General features: G+C 58.0%; 1 protein-coding gene across 1 annotated transcript; it reads right to left on the bottom strand.

Moving 5' to 3' along the window:
* Positions 1–5,380: 5,380 nt before the first annotated feature.
* LOC102020167 (interferon-inducible GTPase 5) lies at positions 5,381–8,498 on the bottom strand. The gene is made up of 2 exons (XM_005412455.1): positions 8,395–8,498; positions 5,381–6,930 (listed from the first exon to the last, which is right to left on the bottom strand). The coding sequence occupies exon 2, from the start codon at positions 6,862–6,864 to the stop codon at positions 5,473–5,475; it is 1,392 nt and encodes a 463-aa protein (XP_005412512.1). The 5' UTR covers positions 6,865–6,930; positions 8,395–8,498; the 3' UTR covers positions 5,381–5,472.
* Positions 8,499–11,319: the final 2,821 nt, after the last annotated feature.

Raw genomic sequence — 11,319 nt, 5'->3', positions numbered from 1 at the left:
ATTGGGAGGTAGGGAGAAGGGATGGGAATCCTTCAAGAATGCGCCCATCCAGCCTCCAGGGCATGCCCACGGCCACCAGGGGCGGACAGACGTGCTCTTCCTCTGAGAAGGGGCTTCGTGGTGGCACAGTCCACCCTGGTGGCTAATTGACTAATTGTCAACTGAGTGGGGAACGCCCAGCTGAATTAGTCTGCATGGTTCTGGGCCCGGAAGACCCACTTAGGAGGCTCGTTGTCGGAACAGCGTAAAAGGAGGATGGGAGGGAGGATTTCAGCTGATCTTGGAGGAGCTTTTTTGTGACTGCTTTTCTTCAGAGAAGTTTCGGCTGTTTTTCTTCTAAGGAGCTTTGACTGTTATCTTTCTGTGGGAGAGCTCTGATCCTCATCTTCATCTTGGGCATTGCTTCCTGGCTTCCTGTGCAGATCCCTCAGCCTCCCAGTACAGATCCTTCAGCTTCCAGCACTGGCCCTCGGGCCTTTCCGTGCAGACCCTTTGGTCTCCCACTGCAAATCCTTCGGCCTCCTGACACGGACTTGCGTGGGACGTTGCCGTGGGCTCCAGGCCCTGAACTGAATCCTTTGGGTCTCCAGCGCGCAGGCAGACGTTCCGCACTCTTCTACATCTGCCTCGAGTAAGCACTGACTAATACACGTCTACCCTGAAGGGTGAAGTCCGAGCTACTGCCCTGCTGCAGGGTTTCACTGACCACTGGGCTGGGTGGTGGTGAGATGCTGCGGTGTGAGGATGAGGAAGTCATCCAGCAGCACCAGCCCCGGGATGGTCAGGCCAGAAGGTGGGTGTGCCTGCACCCAGAAGGCCCTAGAAAGCGCTCTTGGGATTCCTGGGGGGCAGGTGCAGGGTAGCGTCCAGTCATGTCCCCCCACTCCTGTTAGTGGAGCTGGGGTCTTGTCTCCCAGCCCCTGGGTGGTGGGGTCAGCTTGCCCGAGCAGTCTCAGCCAGCATCCAGACCCAGCCTGCCTCCAGCGGATAAAGTGTGGCCCGCACCCTGGCAGCTCCCAGGGCAGATCCCCTGCCTTGCTGCCTCCTTCAGTGCCCTGACCTCCAGCAGCAGCAGCGGCAGCAACAGCAGCAGCAGCATCTTGAGCTGGAAGAGGCTTGGCTGGGCTTTGCTTCCCATTGGCCGCCTGACCCCGGTCCTCAGTCTGCAGAACTTGACAACCTTTTTCAGACAGGTGAGGGAGTACATTTTCTCAGAGTTGCCCTTCAGATTCCTTTGTGTGCCTGTGACCTGTTTCTTTAATGACAGTGTTGCTGCCCCAGCATCCATTCTTAGGCCTGACATAAGGTGTTTGAAACCTAGTTGAAACTTGTCATCTTAGCCGGGCGTGGTGGTGCACACCTGTAATCCCAGCCTTCAGGAGGCTGAGGCAGGAGGGTCATTTCGAGTTCGAGACCAGCCGAGGCTACAAAGTGAGCTCAAGTCCAGCCTGAACTGCATACGGAGACCCTGTCTCAAAAAGACCAAAAAAAAAACTTGTCACCTTGGCCTAGGTAAAACTCCCTCCCCCCCCCCACGGCAGGTTGCGGTGGAGCCCACCTGCTCCTCCTCTCCATGGCCCAGAATCCAGCAAACCCACAGCAGCTGACTGTGGTGAAACCTAATGGTCACTAAGTTCCCCACTTTGAGCAGGCTTCAGCTCGTCCACAGCACCCTTAGAATAATACCAGTGGACCTTAATGAGAGCATAGTCCCCGCCCCCCAAATTAATCCGTAAAAGTAGAAGTCACGGCAACACCCATAGTATTTAAATCATCACCTGCAGCGGTACCGAGAGCAACAGTGTGGGGGGCTGAGCTGCTTCCTTGTGGTTAACAGCTATTCATCACTGCAGTACCCCTGGCCTCGAAGCAGCCTGGGGAAGGGGTTTCTCAGACCCACTGTTTGGCACTGAGAGGACGAGTGACACCCGGGGGGCCAGCTGGTGCACAGGATGTTGGGAATGGGACCCAGGTCTTCTGATCCTAGAATTCAAATTCTTAAATGGCTTTTTGGGGGAGGGGTATTTATCAGGCCCAAGCACTGTAACCAACATACAGCAGTGCTGAAAATCTGGGACCTTCATCACTGCAGACAGTCATAGTTAACTGTCATTCCTCCTGGGCCACATATTTCACTAAGTCCCATTTCGCAGAGCAAGAAACTGAGGCCCAGGAAGGCAAAAATGACTTGTTAAATATCTACTCTGGAGCCAGGGTGCAGACCAGCTCTTAGATCCTTTCACCGTAAGAAACCTCTAGACCATTACACAGTGAATACCCGCTGTGGGCCCAGACCTCTGTGTACTGCAGTCCCAGCTCTGAAGGAAAACAGGAAACCTTGCCCACCCCCGTGGCCTGGCCCCTGCTCAGGAGCTGTGGTACACAGCTAGGCTGGCCTTGTCCCCCGCAGGGCCCTGGTGGCCCCACTGTGTGTGATGGACAGCGCTGGCAAGTGCAGACTTCCTGGGACTGCTCTGGGCAAGTTGCTGCTGCAGACTTTATCTCCCTCTTTGCAAGGGGGTGCTCCAGATGGCGATGTCGGCTTCCTCATCTGCGAGTTGGAGCGCGGACTCCTCAGAGCAGCCGCAAGACCCAGCTTTGCTGTGCAGAGGTTCAGGCAGCCGGACAGCCTGAGTGCCGGTGAGCAGCGCTTAGCAGGGAGGGGAGAAAGCTCATCAGTGGCCTCAGGGGAGATGAGACAATCCTGGGAGGTGAGCAGAAGGCTGGAGCAGGAGAGGTGAGGTCTGAGCTGCAACAGGGGGTGTGGAAGATCCGGGATATGGGGACCAGTGGCTGAGCAAGTGAAAGGGACAGAGGAGGCAATGCAGTGTCCCTCTTAACCTCAGCACCAGTGGTGCGAGCAATGACACACATTCTTTTCCGGTCTGGCCCCACACGGGGCTAGGACGAGCTGTGTGGGATGGTGTGTGTGGTCCACAGCACAGAGGGTGTGGGCTGGTTTGGAGCATGGATTTGAGCCAGGTGTGGTGGCAAACACCTATAATCCCAGCACTCCAGGAGGCTGAGGCAGGAGGGTCACAAGTTTGAGCCAGCCTGGGTGATTTAGTAATTTAGCTAGACCCTGTCTCAAACCTTTTTAAAAAGTCAGAAGATGTAGCTCAGTATAAAGTTCCTAGGTTTAATACTCAGTCCCACAAAAACACAAAATGTGAATTTGGAAGGGACCATCCGTGGGGGTCTGGGATTTCCCTACTGTGATTCTCCACACCTTGAGGTGCAGAAGGGGTTACATGAACCTCAGGTATTCCCGGCAGAGCCGATGGAGGGGCCTCCTGGAAGAGGCAAGTCCTTTTGCAAAGTATAATCCCCTAGGTAAAAGTAGACCCTCAGCTTCCGTGTCAGGTAATTTGAGCCTTCAAAATGGGCTAGAATCATCGCCAGATCCTGCAAATCCCCAGGGAGTACGTGAGTGCGGAGGAGTGACACCTCCCTCACCCTGCAGTCCCCACCTCCCCACCCCCGTTCATGCAGAACTTCCAGGGCCTCCTTGGGCTCCAGGAACCTTGGAGGGCTCCCCATCATGTCACCACCAGGCTGGGTCCTGGCCCAGCCCTCCTGCTCAGCCCCACGAGGTAGAGGACAGAGAGCCTGGGAGCGGACTCAGCTCTGGAGCGGCTTCTTCCTTGAGGCGGCAGGGGCCGTCACCTTCCCCATACCTGGGCTGGTGTTAGGGGACTTTGCAGAGGCAGGCCCAGGTCATGTTCTGCTCTCCAGGCGGCTGAAGATTAAAAGTGAGCCTGACAGCCTTTCCTTACTGGTGCCTAGAGCATGAATCTGAGCCCTCACCTTGCACAGCCAAGTTTACACACCCCCGGGTCCCCACTCAGGAAGAAAGCTTCTTCTTAAAAGGCTCTGGGCCTTTTTCCAGCTGGCCATGCTGGGCAGTGAATTCACACAAGCCTTGGAGAAGCTCCTGCCCTCCCGATTCCTCTGCCCCGTAGTAACTTCTTTATTTACTACATGAGATTGTTGGCCCCAGCCAAGGCAAGGTGGTGCATTTCGGCATTCCCAGCACTCTGGGAGGCTGAGACAGGAGGATGGAAAATTCAATCCCAGCTTAGACAACTTGGTGACTTAGTGAGACCCTGTCTCAAATAATAAAAGGAGGGAAGGCTGGGTATGTAGCTCAGTGCAAAGGCCCCGAGTTGAGTCCCCAGTACCACCAAGAACAAAAAGGGCAATTCTTCCCACAGCCCTGCCCCATTCTGGCACCCACCCTTTTGGTCCTACTACCCCTAAGCCCAGCCCTCCCCCGACCCTTGTCCCAGCCCACAGAAGTCCTTGGGGCAGCCCTGCTCCTGCCCCAGCCTTCCTCTGGTAGTTTACTAGCACACATGTGACCTTCACCCAGCAGGTAGTATTTTGGGTGTGGGCAGGTGTGAGGGTATCTGAATCACCTTTGCGCATGTGCACACCCATGCCGGGTACCTAGGAGTTTGGTCTCACGGAGACGCTTGGGCCCAACAGCCACCCTCACCGCTCACGTGACACGCCCTGTCAGTCACAGCTGTGGGCAGCGTTCAGAGCACACAGTCGTCCACACCCTCAGACCCTCAGTTTTTCACATTCACCCACACCTGTACAGCCACACAGACACAGCTCAAACCACCAGACTCCCAGCTCTAGGCTTAACACATCAAAGACACTTGACACTGACGAGGTTCCTCCCAGGCGCAGACACACCGTTTGCCGTGCACACTCACACACACTTACACACACACACAATACACACACACACACACACACACACACGCCCGCCATCTTTCTGCAGGAGATGCCAAGCTGGCCCCGCCTCTGCTCCCCTCCTGTGATCACAGACGCCCTCGGCTCACCCTCACCTGGCCACTCATGCTGCCTCCCCCACAATCCACAGGGAGGGGCTCCCCGGGCCTTCTATCCCTCCTCCTCCTTCCACCCCGCCCCCCCTCACTCCCAGGCAGCAGTTGCTAGGCACCATTGTGCCAGTCCCGCGCACCCACTGGCTGCCTCTCCAGGAGTGGACTTCGGGACACTGGCATTGTCAAAAGGGAGATGGGATGGAAACCCAAGTACCAGGGGCTGGTGGTGTAGCTCAGGGGCAGGACGAGGCCCGGCGCTCTATCCCCAGCACCAAGTACTAACACTAATTCCTTAGCAGGACCCAGCCACCACTCAGCCACAGGCACCCATAGCAGTTGACACTGTCTCCAGGCAGTGCCATCCCGCCCCACAAACCCCCACTGGCCACGTGCGGGGCAGGGGGAGAGATCCCACCAAAGCTACCACCCGCGCCTTACCCTCTGCGGCTCCCCGAACCCGGCCCAAGGGTCAGCGCCTGCCCCTCCTGGGCCCCTCCCCCTGTCAGCAACTGCGGCTCTCATTTGTATAACATCGGCCTTGTTTGGTTGCCTGGTTGGTTTGGCATTTTGGTAAAGGCTTGGCTTGTGGGCGAGGTGGGGGCGGCCTGCACTTTTATTTCTCCTCTGATAAGTCGCGTTTCTTCCAGCTCTCGAGAATGTACTTGAGGAGGAGGCCAAGCTTCCGGCGGGTGGTGAGCTGGACTTCCTCGCTGCCTCCCTCCCCAGATCCCCGTTTTTCCACGACACTGTCGCCAGCAGCCTCCAGGCTGATCTCGGGCTGAGGCTCGTCCTCCTCCAGGGCCTTGATGCGGACCCGCTGGGCGTCCTCAGCCAACTCATTGAGGCAGCCCTGGAGCATGGTGTAGACGGTGCCGAAGCTGATGCCACCGGCCACCAGTGTGCCGAACACAGGGATGCCCCTCTCAAAGGCGCGGGCCACCCTCATGGCGCCGTCGGACGACTGCGAGTAGAGCCGCAGGACCGTCTCCGGAGAGACCTCGTTGGCTAGCGGGGAGCGGATGACCGAGCGCAGGTCGCCCGCCTGCTTGCCCACCTGCTCCGCCAGCTTGGCCAGCGAGTCGTCGTCCAGGCCGAAGCTGCGGTGGTAACCGCGCAGCGAGCGGATGAGCAGGGCGTCGTCGTAGGCGGCCGCCAGCCCCGGCACGGGCAGGGCCTGGATGACGCCGGACACCAGGGCCGTCTTGAGCACTTGCTCCTGGAGCATGTCCTTCTTCTTCTGCAGGGCCTCCAGCGAGATATCAGGCAGTGACAGCAGGCCAGCGTGGCGCCGGTGGGCGGGCAGGTCGTGCTCCCAGGTGGACACGAGCATGGGGAAGTCGTAGCGGGATGGCGAGAGGTTGGACACGAGGAAGATGCGGGGGTCAGACACGCCGACCGCCCGCAGCCGCTCAGCGCAGTGGTCTCGGATCTCGAGCAGGACGGCGGCCTCGCTGAAGCCCGAGGGCCGCTGGGTGCGCGTGGCCGCCAGGTCCTCGTCCACCTTGGTGCGCACGAAGTAGAACTTCTTGCCCTGGCGCAGGATCTCTGAGGCCAGGCGGGTCTCCACCGCCCCGCAGCGGCGGGGGGACACCAGCAGGAAGAAGTCATAGCGGCTGAAGTCCACCTGCTTCAGGTACTTGTCAGCCGGGCAGCCCGGAGAGCCGGCCCCGGGGAGGTCCCACAGCGTCACGTCAGAAAACTGCGGGTGCGGGTAGGGCGAGGGTTGCATTGTGGTTTCCACGACGCCGGTGAGGGCTGCGCCAGGGTCCTCAGCCCCCAGGCCGCGCAGGGCATTGATGAGGGACGACTTGCCGGCCCCCGACTCGCCCGTGACGCCCACTTCCAGCCGGGTGCTGTCCGAGGAGGCGAGCAGCTCTCGAAGGCGAGAGGCGGCCTGGGGGATGTCGCCAGACTCGAAGGCTGTGCGCAAGGCCTCCAGCTCTTCCTTGGCCATGAGGATGGTGCTCTCCTCCCCAGGCACAGCTGGCAACTTAGAAGTAGCCATGGTGACCCGTGGTTCAGAGCACGGCAGGCGACAAGGGAGAGTCACCGGGCGCGTGGCCCTCAGCGTCTGCGGAGGAGAAGGGGCTGTTCACGCTCCGCCTGGGCCCTAGTGTGGGCAGCAGGGGCGTCAAGGGTGTGAGCAAGCCTGCACCCTGGGACCCACAGCTGTCTCCTCCTCAGGAACCCGGCGTACACCGGACACGTTAGGTGGCTTTGGAGTCTTATCTGTACCCCCAACTTACTGTGTGACCTAGGGCAAAAACGAGCGCCTCTGTACCTGCTTGCTTCTCTGGGGAGTGGACACGATGCCTAAGCGGCATCCTGAGGTGCTGTCAGGGCCTGGGGGAAACCAGCTTTGTGTGTGTGTGTGTGTGTGTGTCCATGTCCTGTTGGGCTCTGTGCTCAGAAGGGCCCGGCACCTGGCTTACTATGCCATGGACACTGACCGAGATTCTCTGTACTATTTGGCAACTTAGCGAGACCCCAGCTCAAAATAAATAAAAGGCTGGGGATGTAGCTCACGCCAAGGCCTTGGATTCAATCCCCAGTCCAAAAAAAAAAAGCATTAATATTTTTAACCATGTGATTTTGAGCAAGTCCTTGCCTCAGCTGCCTCAGCTAGGGAGAGTCCTGCCCACCTCCCTTGACTACTGAGGCCATCCTGGACCTTGGGTCTTGAACCGTGGGCCAACTTTGAGGATGGCCTGTGGAAGAAGCTGGGCTTTGGGAGTCCTCCCCATTCAGCCCCAGCCCTACTGTGGCCAGCCTAGCTCAGCGCTTGCCTCCTGGGCCTCAGTTTCCCCTCCCATCTCCGGGGCCTTTGTGAAGGTCTCTCTTCAGATCCCTTCTCACCTAGGCCTCCCTCTCCACACTCCCACCCCCTCTGGCCCGCCACCTCTAAACTCATCTTCAGAGAGCCCTGGAAGGGACGCTCCTGTCGGGGATCCTGTCCCTATCTGACGGAAAGGGACAGAGGCTCCGATGAGACTGGTGTCGTCTCTTGCACAGAGGCTCAGACAAGACTCAAACTCAGGCCCCGGGAGCTTTGGTGCCACTGAGGAGCTGCGGCCCCTCCAGCCACAAGCTTTGCCTCCCAGCTGGGATCCTTGACACCCTGTTCCCCTACCTGCCCTCACCACCCAACCCCAGAAATTTGTCCTTATTACTTTTTTTTCTTTTTCTTTTGGTTTTTTTCCGGTACCAAGAATCAAACTCACGACCTTGCACTTGCCAGGCAGGCGCTGTGCCGCGGAGCTAAATCCCCAGCCCCTGTCCTTATCACTTTACTCTCACCAGACCTGATCCTCCTACACCCATGAGCTCCACAGTCCCCTAAGCTACCTCAGGTCAGGGCCTTGGGGAGGGTGTGGGGGAGGAGTCCAGACAGGGCCCACAGCAAAGGGCAGACAAGATGGCAGCTGCAGGGCTGGAGTTAGGTCTCAGTGGGTCAAGACTGGCATCTCCAGAAGCCCCTGCCTCTGCCCACCCACCCATGGGCGCACGGCAGGGAGCCCTGCACTTGGGGACTCACCTCCCTGCAGTCCCTCTCCCCTCACTCTCTCCCCGGTGCGTGTCCTCTCCTGTTAGCCTGGAGCAGCCCCTGTTGCTAGGCCCCATTATAACACCAAGCAGCGGCCTATTGGCCCACCGGAGCTGGTGTAATAATGTCACCATGATGTCAGAGGTGTGCGGGGGTGGGGGGCCACCACCTGGTCACACTGGGCCTCCAACCCCCTGGTAGGCCTAAGAAGGAGTTTTCCAGCATTGAGACTTGTCCCCAAACCTCTGTGGTCTCCAGGGCACGGTGCCAGCGCAGGAGCACAGGTGCCCGGCCCTGCTCACTGCTCCACCCCAGCCGGGTAGCAGAAGCCGGGTCCTGACGCAGCCGGGATCTGGACCCTCACCGCCTTGGTCCTCAGCTTTCTCTGCCCCTGATGAGAGAATTCAGTCCAGACACATAGGCCGTGCAGAAGTACAGGCGGAATTTACTGTAACGTAGACATAGAGTCAGGCCTTCAAGAGAGAAGGCGTCTGTGCCGAAGGCGAGCTTGGGTGCATAGAGGTAGCTCTGGGGGCTTGGGGAGCTGAGGTGCTTATCAACATTTTACTTAGAAGTTATGCAGGAGCTGCAGACTGTCTTCCTGTCCTTTTCAGATGGCCGTGGTTTCTCCCGGGGACTTTAATCATGTAAGAAACTCACAAAAGAGAAGTTCTTAATGTAAACCAGGCCTCAGCTCACAGCAGGAGGGTCTTTAAAGAACATTTCCAAAAAAATAAAAAATAAAATAAAATAAAGAACATTTCCCTTCCTGATATCGCTGGGCTGTGGGCTGCAGCAGCCAGGAACGCTGTGCGCGTGGCCGGGGAGCAGGAGGAAGCGCACAACGCGCGCCTCACCACATCACTCCTCCTGGGATCACTTTGGGTGTGAGACCTAACAAAGGACTGCAAAAGTGCTTCCACTGAAGTCTTTGTCTCCTGCCTGAGTGGCGGCACATGCTGCTTTGGGCCCCCTCTCTGTCCCTCAAGCCACTGAGGTCACCTGCCTGACAAGGGCACTCTTTGTTTTCATCACACACACGCTGAGGGTGGCACCTTAGCTTGGCCAGGGAGGGCTGGGATCCAACGAGGTGGTGGGAGCTGGCCGGGCCTGAAACTAACCACAAGGTCCCTGCCCGGGCCACCCTGACCGGGCCCAGCCAGGACTCGAGGGCCATGGTGACTTGGGGCAGCAGCTACACTGCCAGAGGGGCCTGGCCCCCCTCCTCCTCCCGCACGACTTGTCCTCTTCTGCCCACCCCCGCCTGGGTCCCTCCGCCCCCACGGATGTCACCCCTCTGCAGCGCCTCTTCTGTGTTACAGCTGTTAAAGCAGCATCGGAGTGACAAAGAGGGAGATGGAAGCAGAGGAATGTGATTGAGCAAAGAGGGAGAGGCAGAGACCACTGAGAAAAGAGGGTTTGGGGTGGGGGGGAATCCCCCAAAAGAGACATGGTCAGGAAGGAAGTGGACACGAGACCAGGCGGAAACCTAAGGGCACAGCGGCAGAGAACGGACAGACCCAGAGCCGGACCACACGGGCTTCGAGTGGTGGGGCCAGCCACACGTGGTGGCCCAGGCCTGTGAACCCTGTACCGTCGGAGACCAAGGCGGGAGGGTCATAAGGTCAAGTCCAGCCTGGGCAACTGTCTCAAAACAAAAAACACTGGAAAGGCTGGGATGTAGCTCAGTGCAAAGTCCCTGAGTTAAGTCCTCAGTCACACGCGCGCGCGCACGCGCGCGCGCACACACACACACACACACACACACACACACGGAGAGGTGGGACCAAGGCACAGCGAGGGAGCCACGAGCCCGGAAACACCAGAACACCCAAAACCCAGCCCACTGGGACCACGGGGCTGCCGCAGCTCCTGCCCTCGTCCCACAGCCCGCTCCCGTCCCTTCTACCTGACGGCCTTGGGCAGCGCTGCCCTGGCTCCTCCTGCTCCCCCTGTGCCCAAGCTGGGCTCCATGCAGCCTTCCCAGGCCGCTCTCCCGGGATGTACCGCAGGCCACCCCTACTGCACGCTCACTTCTGGAGAGAGGCCTCCCAAAACCACGGAGGGGGAGACCGAGGCCCAGTAAGGCAGTGTCGCCAGACAGGATCCAAGGACGTCCCCAGGGTGGAGGTCGGACCGTGACGCTCCCCTCCCCCGGGCAGGATGTAAGTTCTCTGACTTCCATCGAAGAAAAAGGATTTGTTCAAGAAACAGGGAGAGGTTTATTAGAAAACAATGTAAACGTGTACTCAAAATGAGAGGGTGCAGGCCCTGCAAAGGAGGAGAGGCCACTGTGGCCTCCAGCTGGGTATATTTACGGGGACCTAGGCGTGTCCTTAACATGGGTTATCTAGGATGTGGTATTCTAGGGTCCCTTGGGTTCGCCTCTGTCCCCATTTGGTGGGCTATGTTAAAATGCAAAGCATTTACATGTGTTTGAAGTTGAGATCTGCTGTTCTCATAATAGAGGCTTCCTGCCTGGTGTGGTGGCGCATGCCTGTAATCCCAGCGCTTGGGAGGCTGAGGCAGGAGGATCGCATGAGTTCAAGGCCAGCCTGAGCTGCATAGTGAGACTCTGTCTCAAAAAAATAGCAGTGTCTCTGAGCATGGGGGTCAGCAGGGTTGGCAGGAGGGAGCACAGTGCACGGGTAAAAGGCAAAAGGCAGTGGCCCAGCGTGCAGAGCACGGGCTTGTTGTGTTTAAGGTGCTTAGGAATTTTTTCTGGAAGAGGGGTAAAAGCTCGAATGACTTCTCTGTCCTAAAGCTGTGGTTTTAAACAATTTATTGATTTTTTTTTTATTTTAAAGAGAAAAAAACCCCACAGAATTTCAAAACAAGATAATAGGAGGGTAACAATGGTTAAAACATGGCGTATTGTTATCTTTAGTTACTCGAGTACAAGATATAGGCATTTAA

This window comes from Chinchilla lanigera, unplaced genomic scaffold (assembly GCF_000276665.1).
Source record: "Chinchilla lanigera isolate Chin_1 unplaced genomic scaffold, ChiLan1.0 scaffold00154, whole genome shotgun sequence".
NCBI lineage: Eukaryota > Metazoa > Chordata > Mammalia > Rodentia > Chinchillidae > Chinchilla > Chinchilla lanigera.
Note: the sequence above shows the minus strand (reverse complement) of the source record. Positions and strands in the feature narration are given on the sequence as shown.

Excerpts from the sequence above, each read along its gene's own strand:
- LOC102020167 (XM_005412455.1), bottom strand. The coding sequence starts at position 6,864 with ATGGCTACTTCTAAGTTGCCAGCTGTGCCTGGGGAGGAGAGCACCATC.